General features: G+C 43.0%; 2 protein-coding genes across 10 annotated transcripts in view; one reads left to right on the forward strand and one right to left on the reverse strand.

The window, feature by feature from the left end:
• Positions 1-203: 203 nt before the first annotated feature.
• On the reverse strand, positions 204-12,130 carry TRMT13 (tRNA methyltransferase 13 homolog). 6 transcript variants are annotated; one of them, XM_038413340.2, is made up of 11 exons: positions 11,948-12,130; positions 10,969-11,015; positions 10,821-10,887; positions 9,124-9,186; positions 8,961-9,030; positions 7,757-7,863; positions 6,258-6,425; positions 5,840-5,912; positions 3,795-3,869; positions 1,312-1,738; positions 204-1,014 (listed from the first exon to the last, which is right to left on the reverse strand). In XM_038413340.2, exons 1-11 carry the CDS (start codon positions 12,128-12,130, stop codon positions 819-821), a joined length of 1,476 nt encoding a protein of 491 aa, XP_038269268.1. In that variant the 3' UTR covers positions 204-818. The 6 variants fall into 6 exon arrangements, 5 of the variants coding, with proteins under 5 accessions (XP_038269268.1, XP_038269267.1, XP_038269270.1 ...); XM_038413339.2 differs by having other exon boundaries at positions 8,961-9,033; XR_006273837.1 differs by lacking the exon at positions 204-1,014 and adding an exon at positions 2,215-2,372 and having other exon boundaries at positions 1,609-1,738; positions 8,961-9,033.
• The window catches only part of SASS6 (SAS-6 centriolar assembly protein), a 30,821-nt gene continuing 23,732 nt past the window's right edge, over positions 12,116-19,204 (forward strand). For all 4 annotated transcript variants that reach the window (XR_006273835.1, XR_006273834.1, XM_038413337.2 and 1 more), the window contains exons 1-3: positions 12,116-12,248; positions 16,849-16,909; positions 18,526-18,605. Coding sequence is in view for 2 of the 4 variants with exons in the window: in XM_038413337.2 (XP_038269265.1) it covers positions 12,181-12,248; positions 16,849-16,909; positions 18,526-18,605 (209 nt within the window). In the remaining 2 variants the exon portion in view is untranslated. The remainder of the gene's footprint in view (positions 12,249-16,848; positions 16,910-18,525; positions 18,606-19,204) is intronic.

Genomic DNA, 19,204 nt, shown 5'->3' on the forward strand with positions numbered 1-19,204 from the left:
TGAATTACCCAAAGGGGCTGTAAATGAAGGTCAGGATTGAGTTACATTAGCAGAGTATCATGAACCAGTGGCCTTTGCTATATCTATTATGTGAACACTGAATTTCACTGATGCCAGGTATCAATATTTCATCTAATTAAGTTCACCCACATATTATGAAAGCTTAAAACAAACTGCTAAAATAATGAGGTTAACTCGAGAGATCATGTCAATTTCAGCTTTTATTCCTCTCCATGTCAAAGCTTTATGCATGGGAAGGTGATTACTAAAACAATGAGGTGGCATTTGATTTCCAACTAAATGTTTTTCTTTAGCCAATTCCACAAATAGTTAGAACTCCTGAAATAAAATTCTAGGCACAGAAAACAAGATAAAAACCCTCATGAAGTTCAAAATGGAGACAGGTTATTAAGCATATCCATTTCTTACATTTTAATCTATTATCTTTCAGAAAACCTGGACAACTGTATACCCGTTGCTTCTGCCACCATTAATGATAATGAATAAAAAATGAAACAACCTGCCAAACTGAACTTTTGTACTTGGAGGAAAATACAAATTCTAATTCTTCTGAACAGAGAAAACTACAGCAATATCGCAGTGTGCTGAGACAAAAATGCCTTATGACTTTCACACTGCTAGGAGTCACCTGGCATCTTCTTGTGATTCCAAAAGAAATTTAAGTTCAATGCTTTTGTAGGTACAGAAAGACTACAAAATTTTTTGTACGAAGTACTGAATCTGTGAATAAGGTTTTAAAAAAATCCAGAGAAGTTTTGTAGAGTTCTGTGTCCTGCCCATTCCAAATCTGTCTCCCATTATGCAGTTGGCTGAGGTACTGAAGATTGACTTGGTACAGCTGTCAAGAGTACATTCTCCAAGGAAACAGTAGAATCTGTATAGTATTGTAATGCAGCATTGTACCCTCTCTGTTGTAAATATTTGATCCGTCCCTGGTCAATCAAGAGTTTACAAAGACGACCTATCTGCTTTCTTTCTTCAACAGTGAGTAGCCTAGCTCCAAAAAGAAAAACCATGAATTAGTCAGCACAAATGGTTTAAGATCAGAAAAGCTGTAAAAACTGTAAATGATGCACTTTCAATGCAGATAAAGTGTGACTATTTTGGAGTAAGATTTTGAAGACTATTATGTCACTTAAATTTGCATGTACTACAGATGGATATGTTTCTGTAAAATAAGCCATTCTGATATTCTAAAATGCTTAATCTTTCAGCTATAAATGACTGTCTAATCCATTATTTCTACCTTCCTCGAGATGTCTACATGCTACAAATAAAAAAATCACCTACCCTTGCAGACTATCAGAACTGCACTCAATTCTGTTGTTTACTTGGTCATGTTCTTCTGTATCACTGCTTTGGTCTTTGCTCTTTGCCTCAATGGTAGAGGCTTCAATGATAGTTTCTTGCATGCCACAAGTGGCCCAGCTAGTCATTCTCTGAAAATAATTAAATTCCACTGGCCCAAGTCCCACTGTTCTAAAGAACTCTCGGCCTACATAATGCTTCCACTGACACCTGTGGTGGCAACATAGTGCAATAACAATTCCAGCTACAGGCTTCCAGTTTTCTGAAACATTCTTTCCACTCCTTTCATCAGCAGAATTGTTAAAAGCTATGTCTGTTTTATCACTCTTGAAACGTTTAGGTGAAGGTTCTTCATTTCTTTCATCATATTGGGTTGCGTAACTTTCAACCAAACATCTCAGAGCAAGATCTGTGAACAAACAACTATGTTTTAAAACACTCTCGAACAGTGTGCTGCATTTATACACAAAGATAGGAAAAGAACTTTCCTCAAAAATAAGGGGAGGATAAAAGCACTTTATAAAGTAATCCCAAAAGCAACAACTTGATAAAGTTTATTTAAATACTGTCAGCTACTTTAAAATGAAATGAATTTATATATTTCAAGTTCAGTTTACCAAGTATTAACGTATTTACAAAATCACAATAAATCCACTGTGACACTCTGTACCTCAAGTAGCAACCTGGAGCCCCCATATTCACCACTGTGATACAATTATGACAATTTTTTGAACAATGCATGCCTTGTGAAGTACCATTTTAAAAGTCTTGATCTGTTGAACACTGATATCCTGTTTGGATTGTATGTACTATCATTTTATGTGAAGTTATGAAGTATTGCTATATGTGCTAAAGAAATATGTTGTGAAGTTGGGAGATGCCTACAGCTGGCCTTTCAGTATGGACAAAGGAGCAACAATCACTGTCCAGACAGGCGTTAACAGCTCATCAAGAAGAATCCAATATCCCAGAGGCTTCTCAGAGAAGGCACATATGCAATGGAGACTGCCTGACCCCCACATCAGCAAGGATCTTTCGAACAGCTGGAAGAAGGTATAAAAAGAGAGACAGTGACATCAACACTTGGCCTCTTCCCCCCCCCCATCAAATCTCAACACCTGGAAGATCATCTGGAAGACAAAGACTTTGAACTAGGGAGATTGGTCCCAGGCTGGAAGGGAGTCCAGTCTGTGAACTGAGGAACTGTAAGCTGCCTGAAACATACGCTGGGGTGAGAAACTGCTTGATTCAAATCTCACTTAGTTTGCTGAAGTTAGAATTTAGCCCGTGTTTCTATTTTTATTTCTTAGGTAACCAACTTTGATCTCTATGCCTATTTATAGTGACTTGAAATCTATCTTTCTGTAGTTAATAAATCTATTTTATATTTTATCTAAAACAGTGTGGTTTTGGTTGAAGTGCTTGGGGAATTTTAGCGCAGCTTAACAAGGGCCATTGCATGTCCACTACCCTTTTGTCGGAGTGGCAAACTTATTAATTAGCTTTCACTGTCCAGGGGAATCTTGAGCAATGTAAGATAGGATATTGCTGGGGTCATTGACTGGTGTCTCTCTCTGTAAGATTCATGAGTGGCTCAGAGAGTATAATATAGCTGAGTGTGGGGCTCCAGATGCTGATGGTTAAGAGATCACAGCACAAACTCTGCTTATCACTGACATAGCTTCGTGAGAGACAACCCAGGCTAGAGAGTTAAGGTGACAAAGTGGTCCCATGGTTCCAGGTTGTACCTCAGGGATCCTGTCACAATCATCTGACCTGCTAGTGATCAATACTCTTGAGAATACTTGTTCCACAGGTCATTGGGAAAACTTCAGCTCCCTGGCCTTTTTATTACAAGAGGACGTTTATGTAGAAGTTTGACGGAGAATTAAAGCACACAATCCATTTACTTAAGAATTGTAAATACCATTACAAAGATATCATGGTTAGCAGTGTCCCAACAGAATGTATATAATATATACACACAGTATGTCATACTGAAACACCTTTCTCTACATACCTGGGATGTAATGCTGAAAAAAAATTAATTGGTTGAAAACATCTTGGACAAGTTGAAAATGATCTCACTATATTACAGTATTCAAGTTGTCCAAGACATTTTTAATCAAGTTAAGTTTTTCCAACATTGTTGTCCAAGCTCAGACCAGTGAGAAGAAAAAGTACTATGAAAAACATGCCTCTGTCAGTTTAAGAACACAATTACATAAAACATTCATTCTTCATTTTGCTGTGCACAACAATTAATGTTTATTTCCATCTGGATTAACCCCTTTGCTGCTTGCCATCATCCAAGTAGTGTTCCTCTGAAATCAATGGCTATTTAGAATACCGTAGGCAGCAGTTAAAGAATTAGACAGAAAGAAGCATTGTATTATTCAAGAGGATTAGAATCAGCATTCCACTTTGTAGCTGCACTTACAGCAATACATTTGTATAGTTCATACCTGTTGCAGCACCACATAAATGCTTTCCAATTCCTACCACAGGAAGCTTTTCTTTTTCAAGAATAGGTACTTTATCTGAAAGAAACAGAACCTGGATTACTGGAGCTGGACATCTCTTGCTGGGTAATGTCATTCCAGCACACGTAACTGAAACAACAGGTCAAAAAACAAGTAAAATTCCTCTCTCAGCGCCTTTATTATAAAAAAAACTTCAACTGTCTGCATCTCCAAAGGGCAGCTAGTGTTATGTCACACAAAAAGATAAGATGGAAACAAAATACAGTTCAATTTTCTTTAATTGAAAGGCATAGCTATACAGTATGTTTAAACAGCATATTTAATTTTTTCTTCCTTATTTTTAAACAACTTCAAATTGTACAAAGGGAATAAGTTTAACTTAAATAGGGACTTTTAAAAATCATTCATTGTTATCTCCATTCATTGGAGATAAAACTATTTTTCTTTCTGACATGTTCCCTTCTAGTCTACACACATTATATTAGGTTCCTAGCGCAGCAAAAGTCAATGCTTCTCTTTGTACACCAGTACAAAAGCAGAGAAGTACAAAACTCTGAAAATAGTTCTTGCTTACTGTGGGGAGTTCAAGTTATTTGTGGTATGTCTCCTCAATAAATAAATGAATCAATCCAATCAATCAAGACTTTATTTAGACGTAAGATAATTTCCTAATAGACAGCAATTCAAAATCTGTCAAATACTAAAAAACCCCTAGCAATACTTTAGAAGACACCATTCATACATTGCAGGCCAACTTGATCCATATATAGAATAGTAGTAATACTCTATATCTATAGAGCCTTCCAGCTATAGATCTTAATGCAGTTTACCAACATCAATTGATTTAGACCAGGGATCGGTAACCTTTGGCACGCAGTCTGCCAGGGTAAGCCCCCTGGCGGGCCAGGACGGTTTGTTTACCTGCAGCGTCCGCAGGTTTGGCCGATCACAGCTACCACTGGCCGCAGTTCGCCGCTCCAGGCCAATGGGGGCTGTGGTAAGCGGCAGACAGCACATCCCTCTGCCCGCGCCACTTTCTGCAGCCCCCATTGACCGGAGCGGCGAACCGCGGCCAGTGGGGGTGGCGAACCTGCGTATGCGGCAGGTAAACACATCGTCCCGGCCCTCTAGGGGGCTTATCCTGGCGGGCTGCGTGCCAAAGGTTGCCAATCCCTGATTTAGACTCACAATATACCTCACAAATGGGGAACTGAGGCAGAAATTAAAACCATGACCTGTTCCCATTAAAAACTTTGGGAGCAGGACTGGGCACCAAGCGACTTGCCTAAAATCACAGTGATAGCCTGTGGCAGAGTTGGTAATAAATTCCAGGTTTTTCTATTCTTAGTCCTGTGCTTTAATAAGTCCACAATCCTACCCTTGGTGGATTAATATTCTCATGTAACTTTCTAATGTTAATTTACAGTAAACCAAGTGAATGTACAGTTTAATTAGAGAAGACAAATACAAGATTAATATAAATTACCTTTTTAACATGCTACAATGTACTATGTTCCTTCAGTGTGCACACCACATTAGCAAACATTCTTGCTCATTATTTATAAAATGTTACTCTCTGTATTCTTTTGTCCTTCTACATATGCCATTCATAATTAAAGTTTCAACCATCTGTATGGCCTAAACGTACATGATCTAGTCTAGTTGCCTCACTCAGTAATGATACTTGTATCAAAATACAGCACAGCTAAAATACACAAGTAAAAGCATCTAACCCTGAAACTGTTAAGGCTTCCTTTTATTTGGTGATTCTGACCCAAAAGAAAGTCTTATAAATTCAAGATAATTTGTACACGTATTGTTAGAAATTATATAATACCCATCTAGTAACTGAAAAACAAAAGTACAACATAAAAATGACCAAAACACTGAGAAAAGTCTTCTAAAATATTAATGTAATTAACCTATACTTAGTGTAAAATTTTCCTGCACTCTGGTACTACACAAACAAGTTTTTAAGCAACCATTTTAGTACTGCTGATAGTTATATAAGCCAAGTAGCAACTTACTTAAACATAAGTGCTGGATATCAACTTGAAGCCTTTCAAATATGTAGTCTCTTTTTCTGTGTTTACCATCTACCTGTGCAAACAGGATATCACATTATTAAGAAGTGTTCGGCACCTAACTAATAAATAATTAAAAGAATGTGCTAAGGTTATTAATTTTTTTAAAACAAAACAAACCCCTTTCAAATGAACACTAACATTTTCAGCATCAGCTAGCAGGCATCTTGTACCCAAACTGTGTTACTGGTATGACTTAAAACTACAATAAGGACCAATTAAATTTTTCAAGGCCCTTAACTGACAAATATATACATGTTCATCTTTCTTTTAAAAGATAACCAGACTTTCTGAGAAAAAGCCACATTTACCAACAATTCCAAAAATGAGACTTGGCCAACTCCACAATGGACTGTCTTACCTTGAATCGTGTAGTTGCCCTTTCAACGAGCAGAAAGTGAACATTTGCAGCATCTTGTAAGGCAATATCAACCCAGTGAGACAGCTTTCCTCGTCCAGCTCCAAACTCAATAAAACATCTTCCTGGCCCAAGCAAATGTAACTTTTCCATGTTACCTAAAATGGAAGCCTACAAACTTCAAAAGATTATTTATGAACCAAGCCAAATATACATTCTGTCTGATGTCTTCTGTGGGAAAAATGCTAACTTAACTCACAATCAACAGTTTCTCCCATAGCTCTTATTGATTAAGTAACCATGCTGCAGAGTGTTAACATCTCTTTCATGAATGCAGAGGTAACAATGTTGTGGATCCAGAGTGCAGAGGAAATAAGGGCTTCCCTGCCTCCATGGCATCATCTTTTCCTTTTTCTAACACCCACAGAATCTTATCCACTGGGTTTTGGGGGTAGAGTTAGGGACCAGGCATACATTGGAATATTGTTCTCAGCTAATCCTTGGAAAAGTCACATGGATGTTCCACTGGACTTTTGTGAAGCATCACTTCCTGCAGAGCCTTCTCTGTAGCTACTGCAGTTGTATACATAGAGTTGTGCTGAAAGGTGCCAACATGGCAGTGCTTAGGGCATTAGCCTAGCACTTGGGAGACCTAGGTTCAAGTCTCTGCTCTGCCAGTAGACAAGTCACTTAGCCTCTCTGCACCTCAGTTCTCCATCGGCAAAAGGAGAGATAATAGTACTTCCCTATCTCACAGGACTGTTATGAGGATAAATTCATTACGACGACTGTGAAGCACATTGAGATCAGGTGATGGAGGCATTATATAGAAGAGATAGGAATTCCTATTATTCCCATGGACCCTTTTGCTCTTATCATTCTCTGGCTTCCCTTTCCCAAGAATTCCAAGGATTTGCTGTGTTGGAAGTCCTCACCCCCCACTCACTCTGTATCCCATAAAAATCCCTCCTACTCAAGAGCACAATTCCCTAAAAATATCATAAGGCAAATCTCAGAGTTTTCTAACCTCTCTCATACATTTTCCATGAGGGGATCATCTAGTCTCATGAATGAGGAGAAGATAAGCTTGTTAGGTATTTCAGAATAAAAATAAACTTCTCTTACTAACACTTACAATTTCAAAGCAGTTATGGACAATGCAGGGGGTCGACACAGTCCAGTTAACTAGGATTTTTGGATAAAGGGAATTGAATCCATAGTGTCCACCATGTAGCCCTAAATTAGTTAATAGCAATTCTGTTTATCTGAATGCCAGTTTATCTGAAACTTTCTAATACCCACCTCCCTCCCCAGGCCATTTGCATAAACAGGCGTGTACTATTGATAGGCTAATACTTAAACTGGTAGCATGGGTACAATATGGAACTGTTACAAGTTTCCTTTACATGAAATAACTGGTAGTATGGATTAGCTGGAATCCATAAGAAGAAAACTTCAGTAAAAACCCTAACCCATAGCTATTAGTACGGCAATGGCCATACCTGTTGTTTCAAGTGCTTGAAAGCAGACTCTCCATTCTTTGGGTCGTTTAAAGCTTCTTGTAAGGCCTGATGGGACAGCGTTTGATCCTTAAGTATAGGCCTTATACCTGCATCAAATGGAGAAGTACTTTTCATAGATTCAATTAAAAGGCCACCTCACATCAATCTGGCTCCCACCTGCATATTAAAGTGACTGCATACAGTACTTAGTATGCAAAATATTTTACTCTGAAGACTCTTTACAGAATTAGCATACTGACTATTTGAAACAATAAAAGTGAAAGGGACACTATCAAATAGTTCAAAATCCACAAGTTGACACCTGTAAATTGTGATAATCTTATAGGTAACGTCCTTCAAACTCCAAAAATATATTTTTGTTTTTAATCCAACATGTGAAAATTTCCCTATCTTCTGCCATCAACAAAATAATCTATAACAGGGATTCTCGACCTTTTTCTTTTGGAGGCCTCCCAACTTGTTATAAAAACTCAACAGCCCAGCTATGCCTCAACAACTTTTTTCTGCATATAAAAGCTAGAGCTGGCATTAGGGGGTAGCAAGCAAGGCTATTGCCCAGGGCCCCACACCAAAGGGGGCCCCCCAAAAACTGAGTTGCTCAAGCTTCGACTTCAGCCCCAGGTGGCAGGGTTCAGAACCTTCAACTTCAGCCCGTCATGGTGGGGCTTCGGCTTTCTGCCCTGGATCCCAGGGAGTCTAACACTGGCCCTGCTTGGTGGACACCGTGAAACCTGTTCATGGCCCCCGCAGGGGGCCCCTGACCCCTGGTTGAGAACCACTGATCTACAACACAAGCGTGATTGCTCTCTTAATGGTTTAGAAACACAAGTTTACTAATAAATACTTTTCCCAGAGCTGTGCTGTCATCACCTAATGATGGTGCACAAGGAAGAATGTAAAACAAAAGTCATTAATTTCATTAAAAACAAAATTAACTTTTACTCAAAAGAACAAATTAGACTGAGAAGGGGAAAAAATACTAGCTAACAGTGTCACGTAGGCAGTTCTTTAACCATTACAAGATTTCAATTTCAGATCACATCAAGTGACAAAAATAAGTACTCCTATTAAATCTCTTTTCTTTTTTTAATCCTGGAAGATATTTAACACTAAAATAGCCATGAGGTATTTGATCAGCTCTGCAGAAAGCAATTTAAAATATTTCAATATTAAGCAGACTCACCATTACTTGCTTTTTTCAGCTTTCTAATTAAGTCCTCTAACTCTTCTTTAGACAGGGAAGAAATTGGTAACTGCTGGGGGAAAAAAAAAAAAATACGAAAACCAAAATGGTTCTCCTCGTGTTTTATCTATTTGTTCCTAAAATAACAGAGAAATGGACTCACCTGTTCATCAAGTATTTCTGTTGCGTCTTTTAATCCTGCATTAATATCTTGAACAAAGTAGGCCTTAATAATAATAATAATAAAAAGGATGAAAACCAAGGAGATTCTAATACAGACTGAACAGCATGTAAAGCAAAAGAATGCTTCACGGTGTTTTTACAGTCATTCACCTAGCAAAAATCAAATAATTACAACTGAAGGAAGTAGTTCTGAGAAAAGATTCTCTCTCTCTCTCTCTCTCTCTCTCTCTCTCTCTCTCTCTCTCTCACTGTTTCAGGGCCCAACTCTGCAAACACTCTCCAATGGGTGTACTGCTTACTACGGTGATTAGCCGGATAGATTTCAATGAGACTAAGCACCATAGCAAGCAGTACAGTAGTAATGCTTTTGCAAGGCTGAGTCCCGTCTTGTACTAGCACTTTGCATCTTATTTGTACCATAAGAATCAATAATCAAAGGAATTTTTCTTTCAAGCAGTTGTTCTTTAAGCTTCCCGATTATTGACATTTCATATATACAGGCATATTTTAAGCTTTATATAGTCAAACAGATATGTTGGCAGCACAATATTCATCGGAAAGAAGTACACTGGCATCTGGATCACTGGATAGATATCTGAATCCAGTTCTCAAATATGGGCAAAAGCCACTTACGTCATGTAGCTATACAAGGATATCAAGTCAGGCTTTTAAAATACAGTAGACTCTTTTGTTAAAAAAAAAAAACAAGCGGCCTTCTTAGCACATACCAGAAAGGAAGACATTTAATTTCATGACTAGGCATGGGACGACTACCTCAGTCAATAATATTATTCAGGGATAATAAATATAAGAGTAGAGCTGACTTAATATTTTTGGTTGTTGTATGCACATCAAGTTCAACTAACATAATCTTGCATCAACCCCAATACTCAACAGAATATACAAGATCCATTCACAGCAGAAGTCATAAATTATTAATTCTCGGGGCCTGGTGGGGCAATATTCCCCAAGAACATTTTTGGGGAAAGCTAGTTCAATGTGAGTGCCTGGACAGCACTTCCATTCCTGGCCAAAAAAATTATCCTAAAGATAGATCACAAATTTACATTCAGCACTGGGAACATGCATCCGGCATCCGACATCGATTCATTTAATCCAGTACTTAGATAGCTTCAGTTTCTCCCTATTATTAGGCTCTATATAAGGACTATTACTCTCTGATTTGAGTCAATGATAAATTCTTTCTACTACTGGTCCCATGTCTTCTTGGGCTTTGGTGTCTCCCCTCTCTCTTACCCACAAAGTGCATAAGTCAGTGATGCCAAGAGTTGAGCTTTTGGAGGATTCCCCTGAGCACTGCCATACAGGAACAGACTCCCCATGCACCAGGTCTTAACACCATTTGGTCCTGTCGTCCCTCTGTCTATACAGAGTGTCAGAGGAGACAAATTTCAGTGGTGTTGCAACTATAGAGCCAGAGCAACATTCCTGGCTGCTCCAGTGGCAGCCATACTGATCTAGTATGGGGTGACTGCTTAAAAGTTGTCAGGGCATGGCCCCTTAGCTCTGCAGCCTATGGAATTTTGAGCAAATGCAAAAACCTTGGGTGTTAGACCCTCCTCCACTCCAATTTGTACCACTGCTTAGTTTATACTGCTCTAATATACAGTTATATGGCTTTCTAGAGAAATAGCATTTAATTTACATCACACTTACAGGCTTCGGCTTCTCTCTTGAATTACACTTTTTTAAATGCTTTTGTAATTGATCTTCATATACTGTGCTAAAATCAGAGAAAGAGAAATAAGCAACGACAGTCACAATTTTAACAATGAAAATACAAATGTATTTAAAACCTACTTACTGTTTTGGGTCAAGTGGGCATGGAATTCTTTTCCTGTCATTTTCTTCCTAGTGGGAAAGAAAATGTTTATTTCGTTAGCACAATATTATAGTGCAGTTAATGTCCTAATTTTAGAAAATCTGCCTAGAAACGTGTCTGTGGGTCACAAAAATAAAAATCTTTGCTAGCCTCGATTTATTGGAATGAGATCAAATGGAGAAATGAATGGTTTATCCAACGGAAACGCATCGTGATTTAATTGGGGGGTGGATGGAGGAATGTTGTGCAAGTGAAGGCCTTAATACATCACCAAGCCCAGAGAAGCACAGGGTCCCCGATCCCTTGTGACGGGCCATAATTATTCTACCTACACCTTCTGGGGTTCTAGCTCCATGTCAGGCTCTGCAGAGGCCGGCCGTGATTTCTTAATACGGTTCCCAAGAAGGGGACGTCGCCTGAGGATCCTGAAGCGATGAGTAACTAACAGCATAAGAGGTTCAGCAAATAATTCAAAGCACAGAAAAGCCGGCAGAGGAGAAGGGGGACAACGCCCCTCTCCCCCCGGCTGGGAAGCCATTGAGGAGCTGGGTTAGAGGCTGTCACCCCCCCCGCCATCACCGGACGCACGCTCTGACTGCAGCCGCCCGGGGCCCGGCGGAGCAGCGCGGGTGGCGCTGGCTTTGCCGTCGCCAGGCCTAGCAGGGCGCAGAGGGGTCAGCTGCAGGGGCCGGGCTGGGCACGGCCCTCACCAACCCGCGGGGAAGCCCGGCGAGCCTGGCCCGTCTCTATGGGGCGCGCTTTGGGGATACGTGCCAACCCCTCCCCCAAGCGAGTCCATGGGGGCTATAAAAGAGCCCGCGGGAGGAGGACTCCCCACCCCTTCCCAAAGCCGAGGGGCCCAACCGCCCCCTCCCCCGTGACCGGGTCCGCCTGCCTGCCTGCCTGCCTGCCGGGCGGGCAGTGCCCCGGGGCAGCGGCAGCGGCAGCGGCGCCCCGGTACCTCCTGGCCTCCGTGCTCCCCGCAGAAGCGTCTCCCCTGAGCCGGGATCATCTTGCAGAACCGCTTCTTCCGCTCCACGAAGTAGCCGCACCGTCCGGGCACAGGAGGCCGGAGTCCCCCGGCCGCAGCCGGCTCAGCGGCCCGCCTCGGCCCGCTCCCGGGCGCAGCCGGCTCGGCCGCCATCTTGGTGCCCCGCCCCCCGCGGGAGCCGAGCGCCAAAGTCGAAGCGCAAGATGGCGGCGCAGAGTCTGTTCGGCCAGTTGGTGCCGGTGCAGGTGAAGTGCCAGGGCTGCGAGGACAGGTGAGAGCCGGCCCGCGGAGGCGCGGCCACAGCGCGGCCTTCCGTACTGGGCTGGGGCTGGGGCTCGGGCTCGGGCTCGGGCTCGGCCCCGGCCCCGCGGGACCCCAGAGCAGGGCCCTGCAGCCCGCCGCCCTGGGCTGGGGTGAGGGGCCGGCGGGGCTGAGCGTTCATCCCATCTCTATAACATGGGCGGCCTCTGGCCTTGCTGCTGCTCTACCCCCCTCCCCGCCCCCGCCCCCGCCCCCCAGGGACTCGTCAAGGGGCGCAGAGCAGCTGAGGGTACCCTGCTTGGGCTCCGCAAACAGCGCCCGCCGCTAGGGGCAGGGAGAGCCCTGCAGCGTTTCTCTGCAGCCCGGGCACGGTCGCACAGTCCCAGGGAAATCCCGGGTCTCTGCGAGTTTATCCATGGCCTGCAGCAGGGCCAGGAGCTCATCACCACCCAGCGGCTCAATGCGCGGAGAGTTTCCGGGTTTGCCCTGGATTCTCTCGGACATCCACAAACAGCGCAGCCTGGGCAATCCCGTCCGATCGCTGTCGGACCGCGCGCTGCTGCTGCATTGGCATTTCCAGGATGTCCCAGCGTGTGCCTGAGTGCTTGGCTTGCAGACGTGTAAGGCGTTTACAATCGGCAGCCCAGAGCAGATCTCCTGTAAACTCTTCTTCTTAGCTCTAGATCTGTGGTTTTCAACCCTTTCTCATTTGAAGACTCCTAAAAAATTTCAAATGGAGGTGCTGACCTCTTTGGAAATCTTAGACATAGTCTGCAGACCCCCCGGGGGTCCATGGATCACAGGTTGAAAACCACTGTTTGTAGACAGATCCTCTGCAAGTTTGTCTCCATATTCTCTCGAGAATCATCCCCTTGTGCCTTTGGAATGATCACCATTCCACTCAAACCAGAACAACTACTTAAAGCTCCTAGCAGAAGTGTTGTGATAAGATAGTATTAGCCGTTTTTCTCAAAAAGAACGAGGAGTACTTGTGACACCTTAGAGACAAACAAATTTATTTGGGCATAAGCTTTCGTGGGCTAAACCCACTTCATCAGATGCATGCAGTGGAAAATACAGTACTTTCCACTGCATGCATCTGATGAAGTGGGTTTAGACCATGAAAGCTTATGCCTAAATAAATGTTAGTCTTTAAGGTGCCACAAGTACTCCTCATTCTTTTTGCTGATACAGACTAACACAGCTACCACTCTGAAACTTGTTTTTCTCAGTTTCCATGCTCAGAGGTATCTGGGGAACGGAGAGGTGATGAAGGAATTTATTCTCCCCAGAGCTTTTTCCATCCTAAAATCCAGGAACCTCTTTCTCAGGCCTCCCCAGCCAGATGTCTCTGAATGCCCCGGTTGGGAACCAAATCCATTAACTAGAATTTACCTTGTAGGATGTAGCAAATGAGTTCCCAAATAATGGGTTTGGCTGATGGTGTCTGGAAAAGTCAGGTTAAAGCTTCAACCTTAAGGAAATGCTGTCGATTTGAAATATAGTCAATTTCAGAAACTTAGGTCCAGCCTAGAGAATGTATATTTTTGTATGTAATTTCCTAAGTTAAAAACAACAACTTGAAAGCAGAAATTTCATAATGTGGAGTCACACTTACACCCATATGGTTCATCAGCAGGGTTAGAAACTGTAGATTCACATTACAGTCTTGTTTCACTTGATCTAACAGTAGTAACTTATAGAATAGGGCAGAATAGGGGGGAGGGATAGCTCAGTGGTTTGAGCATTGGCCTGATAAACCCAGGGTTGTGAGTTCAATCCTTGAGGGGGCCATTTAGGGATGTGGGGCAAAAATTGGGGATTGGTCCTACTTTGAGCAGTGGGTTGGACTAGATGACCTCCTGAGGTCCCTTCCAACCATGGTATTCTATTCTATGAAATAGTAAGTTGTCATACTCCATGTGGAACAGCCACGAGAGGGTGAATGATAGACACTTTGCCAGTGGGTTTCATAGATATTTGCTAACAGCAAAAGAATGCTGAGACTCGGGAATCTTGAGTTCCATCCAGGTTCTAGAGAAGAGTATACTCTAGTGGTCATAGACCAGAGGTGGGCAAACTACGGCCCGCGGGCTACATGCAGCCCATGGGACCCTCCTGCCCGGCCGCTGAGCTCCTGGTCTGGGAGGCTAGCCCCTGCCCCCTCCCCCTCTGTGCCCCCTCCCCCGCAGCCTCAGTACTCCACCGGCGCAACGCTCTGGGCGGCTGGGCAGCGCAGTTTCAGAGCTGCGACTTGACCTGGTGATCTGGGTGGCGCAGCTGTAGTGTTGCCAGCCATCGGTGCTCCAGGCAGTGTGGTAAGGGGGCAGGGAAGTGGGGGGGGGTTGGATAGAGGACAGGGGAGTGGGGGTGATAGTGAGGGGGCAAAGGTGTGGATGGGGTTGGGGTGGTTAGAGTGTGGGGAACAGGGGGGTTGGATGGGGCAGGGATCCCGGGGGGAGCAGTCAGGAAGGAGAGGGGGTTGGATGGGGCAGGAGTCCCCGGGGGAGCAGTCAGGAGGCAAGAGGCAGGGGGGTGGATAGGAGGTAGGGGCCAGGCCATGCCTGGCTGTTTGGGGAGACACAGCCTCCCCTAACCGGCCCTCCATACAATTTTGGAAACCCGATGTGGCCCTCAGGCCAAAAAGTTTGCCTACCCCTTCATAGACCCTCCTGCCTGTGTCCCTCCTCTCCAATCTGTCTCTGTCCCAAGGTTGTCTTCCTGGCTCATCCTCACTACTGTAGCTCCTTGGCTTTCCCTCCTTCTCCAACTCCTAGCCAGTCTCAGTCTTTCCCCTATCCTGGCTCCCAGTCTCCCACCAGGCTCCTTGTCCCAAACTCACATTCCCCCAAGTACCTCCTCTAATCTCAGATTCCCCTCTCCTCACATATTCCCAGCTCCTAGGGTTGCCAGGTGTCTGGTTTCTGACCGAAACGCCCAGTTGAAAAGGAACCCTGGCAGCTCTTGTCAGCATTGCTGACCAGGATGTTAAAAGTCCAGTTGGCTGCGCAGTGGGACTAAGGCAGGCTCCCTGTGTGCCCTGGCTCCATGCGGTTCCTGGAAACGGCCGGCATATCCGGCTTCTAAGCGCAGGGGTGGCCGTGGCATCTCCATGCATTGCCCCTGCCCTGAATGCTGTCTCCGTAGCTCCCATTGGCCGGGAACTGTGGCCAATGGGAGCAGTGGGAGCTGCGCCTCGGAGCGGGTGGAGCACACATAATTGCCTGGCCATGCCTCTGCCTAGGAGCCGGACATATGGGCCAATTCCGGGAGCCGCCTGGGGTAAGTGCTGCCCAGCTGGAGCCCACACCCTTCATCCCCTCCCTCACCTCAGCCCTGAGCTCCCTCCCAGAGCCCTCACATCCCCTCCCGCACTCCAGCTGCTGCCCTGAGCCCCCTTGCAACCCAAACCCCTCATCCTCAACCCAACCCCACACCCCCAGATGGAGATCACACCCCCTCCTGAACCCCAATCCTCTGCCCCAGTCCTGAGCCCCCTCCCACATGCCAAACCTCTTGGCCATAGCTCCCTCCTGCACCCCAAACCACTCATCCCTGGCCCCACCCTAGAGCCTGCACCCCAGCCAGACCACTCACCCCCTGCCCCAGCCTGGTGAAAGTGAGTGAGGGTGGGGGAGAGCAAGTGACAGAGGGAGGGGGGATGGAGTGGGGGCGGGGCCTTAGAGAAGGGGCGGGGAAAGGGTGTTCGGTTTTGTGCAGTTAGAAAGTTGGCAACCCTACCAGCTCGCTGTCCTAGACAATTACTTCCACTGCCCCACTGTGGTCCAGCTCTAGTCCCCTCTGCATTTGAGTGAGGCAGCTTCCTTCTCCATGCTGCCTGGGCACCAGTAGGGGGAGCACTGGGAACATCTGAGTCTTCCTCCTCTCTGTTCTTGTGCCTGTCACACTGGGACCCACAGCAACTGCAAAGAAAGTCCAGCACATTGTTAATAGCAACTTTGGAGACTCTAACAAGTCTCTCTTTAGCATGTACAAACTGAAATTTTTCAGAGGCTTATAACTTGGTCAATTTGGGGTAGTTTTTCATAGGTATGGCAAAAGGTACATCTGTCAAATTTCAAGCCCTTGCTCCAAAGTATGGACACACTAAAACTTCTCAATGTAATTGGTGTAAGAATTTTTTTAATATGGGCAAACCAATATACTTTCCCCCTAATCTCATACTTGAAAATGGCTGCTACATTTTTGCTGAAACTATTAAAAAAATAAATAAATAAATAAATAAAATCAGCCTTTAGGCAGGCAGTTCAGTATGGGATATTTCAGCCTGAATCCTTAGTCATGCAAAGTTATAAGCAACTGAAAACAGAGTGTTATAATATGAAGTATTGGATAATCTTAATTTTAGATGTTGCTCCACCTATAATAATTAAAGTTACAGTGCTTCCAATATTTCACTTGGGGTGGTATTCTATGATCTTCTAGGTCTCATTATTAGGAAAGCTTTCTTGACATTTGATCTAAATTTTCCTTTTATGCTACATTATCTCTATTTATTTATTTATTTATTTATTTATTTAAATAATTGTTTGAAGGACAAGTTCTTGATTTGATGATAGTACTTTACAGTTGCATATTTTGTTACATAGGAGGATAAATGTTCGAGTGAGGATTGAGCTACAATCAACATCGAATCCTGTTCATAAAAAGGTGTGTGGTCTTTTCTTTGCTGTTCCTTAAGTATTTTAAATGTCTTCTTCCTGATATGTAAAGAGAAAGCAACATGAAGTTTTACTACATTTGTCATTTAGCAAGTTAGAGTCTTAAAAATCTGGTGTTTATTAGTATTCAGGTTTGTTGGTACGTGTTAGTTTAGGTTTTTTCCTTGCCTTATTAGCCCTTTATCTCAGTTTTACGGTTTCATAGATCTTAGTAACATGTGATGCATTTGAGGGTTGATAACCACAACAGTTTAGAGAGCCCATGGATAGCAACAGTGTGTGGTTTTTGTTTTTGTTTTTTTTCTTTCCAGCACTGACCCATCTTCATTATGTTTGACTCTTAATTTAGAATTCTAAACTGTTGATTTTAAAGATGTCTGAATGTCACACAATTCCCTTTTCTATTTAATTAAATCAAGCACTTCATGATATGGTGAATGTAATACATTGTAATTTTTATAGATAGCTGCACTAGATATTTTGAACATATGTAGCCCATCATCATAGCATCATTCTGCCTATTGCAAGACAAAGGCCTCATAATGTTGTTTCTAAACATCTTGGACATGCTAAAAAAAATAATCTCAGGGTGAGAATCTCTCCCTTTTACCAGCCCATTATGCTCGGTAAAAGGGCCACAGCAATGTAAAGGGACTTTAAAAGCCCTGGTCTCAAATGGGGGAGAATTCCCACAGTGCAGGAATTGAGGAAAACAGCTGTCACAGGCTGTCTTCTGAGGGCTGCCTTGCAGTTCCTTATGTAGGTGGTAAGGCTGCAGAATGTAATGTTGTGGAGATTCTGGGTTGTACTGCTGCACGTAGGCATGAGGGACAAGCTGCCACATCTTAGAGACAGGCCCCCAAGGCTATGTAACTTATTCTGAGGGCATGAGTCCAAAATTGAGGATGCAAAGGTGGTTTAAAGCAGTGGTTCTCAACCTGTGGTCTGCAGATTGCTGGGGGTCTGCGGACTATGTCTAAGCGGTCCATGAAAGACTCAGACTAAAAATTGACAGAACAGAATTCAACTATATGCACAGACAATAGATTTCCAAAGGAATCTGCAGCTCCATTCAAAATTGTCAGAGGTCCCCACCACCGTTTGAAATTTTTTAGGGGTGTGCAAAAGAAAAAAGGTTGAGAACCATTGGTTTAATGTCTTCATAACCCCCCTCTCCCTCAGGACTGTGAGTTCTGTGCTATGCCTCTAAGAGCTGGAGCATGCTAGTTTGCCTTTCTGTAGTTACCATTGGTTTCTGTTCTGTTTTTAATGGAGTCCATTTTTATCATTCATACTTGGAAAAGTCAAATATAGTCCAATAAATACCTTTGCTTTGGAAATCTTCGCTGCTGGAAGTTAACGTGGCCTTGCTTTAAGTTTACAGTCTCTTTGTGGGAGGTAGTTTTTTCTGTTCTGTAATGTTTAAAATAGAAATTGCCCTAAAATGCAATATAACTGATGTTCCTTTTCCCTCTTATTAGTGGTCATAGATGTCTCTTATTTGCTGTAGAAAGTTAAAACGTTTTTGGGTACTGTCTGAATATATTAATATAATTAGTTTATAATGTTTTTAAAATAATGATCTTTAAAAATATTTATTTTTAGGACTTAGTTGTCCAGTTGACTGATGATACTGACCCATTTTTCCTTTATAACCTTGTTATATCTGAGGAAGATTTTCAAAGGTAAGATGTCAAGTTAATGTGCTGTTCCTGAAACATTAAGAAATGGTAATAAAGAATGGATATTTTTTAATTTTAAAAAGTTCTGCTTCACAATCAAATAGATCTTGGCTCTTATTGCGTTTTTCTGCCATAGATTGCTTAGTGCTCTATCGAGGAAGATAGTGTCATTCTCCTCCAGGTATAGATGAGAAAACTGAGGCATAGAGAGGTGAAGTGACTTGTCTAAAGTCATCCAGGGCAATGATTGTTTCCTAAGTTTCAGTCCAGTGCCATATCCACTAGATTACACTGCCTCCTGTTTTTGTACCTCTAAAACCTTTTCTGGGTGTTTGTGAACATTTCGCAAGGATTTCAGTTGGAATATCCTCAAAAGGATTATTTCTATGAGCAAGGGTTTACAGAATTGGGCCATTCAATTAAAGATGTATTTTGTATCATCACATTGTTGGGTCTCAATTTAATAGTAATCACTCAGGAAAAAGATCTCAATGTGGACAGCTCAATGAAAATCTCTGATCAATATGTAGTGACAGTCAAAAAGGAGAAATAAAACCCCAAACTTATTTGTATTACAGTAGTTCCAGAGGTCACAGTCATAT

The sequence above is a fragment of the Dermochelys coriacea genome, chromosome 8, assembly GCF_009764565.3.
Source record: "Dermochelys coriacea isolate rDerCor1 chromosome 8, rDerCor1.pri.v4, whole genome shotgun sequence".
Classification (NCBI taxonomy): Eukaryota; Metazoa; Chordata; order Testudines; family Dermochelyidae; genus Dermochelys; species Dermochelys coriacea.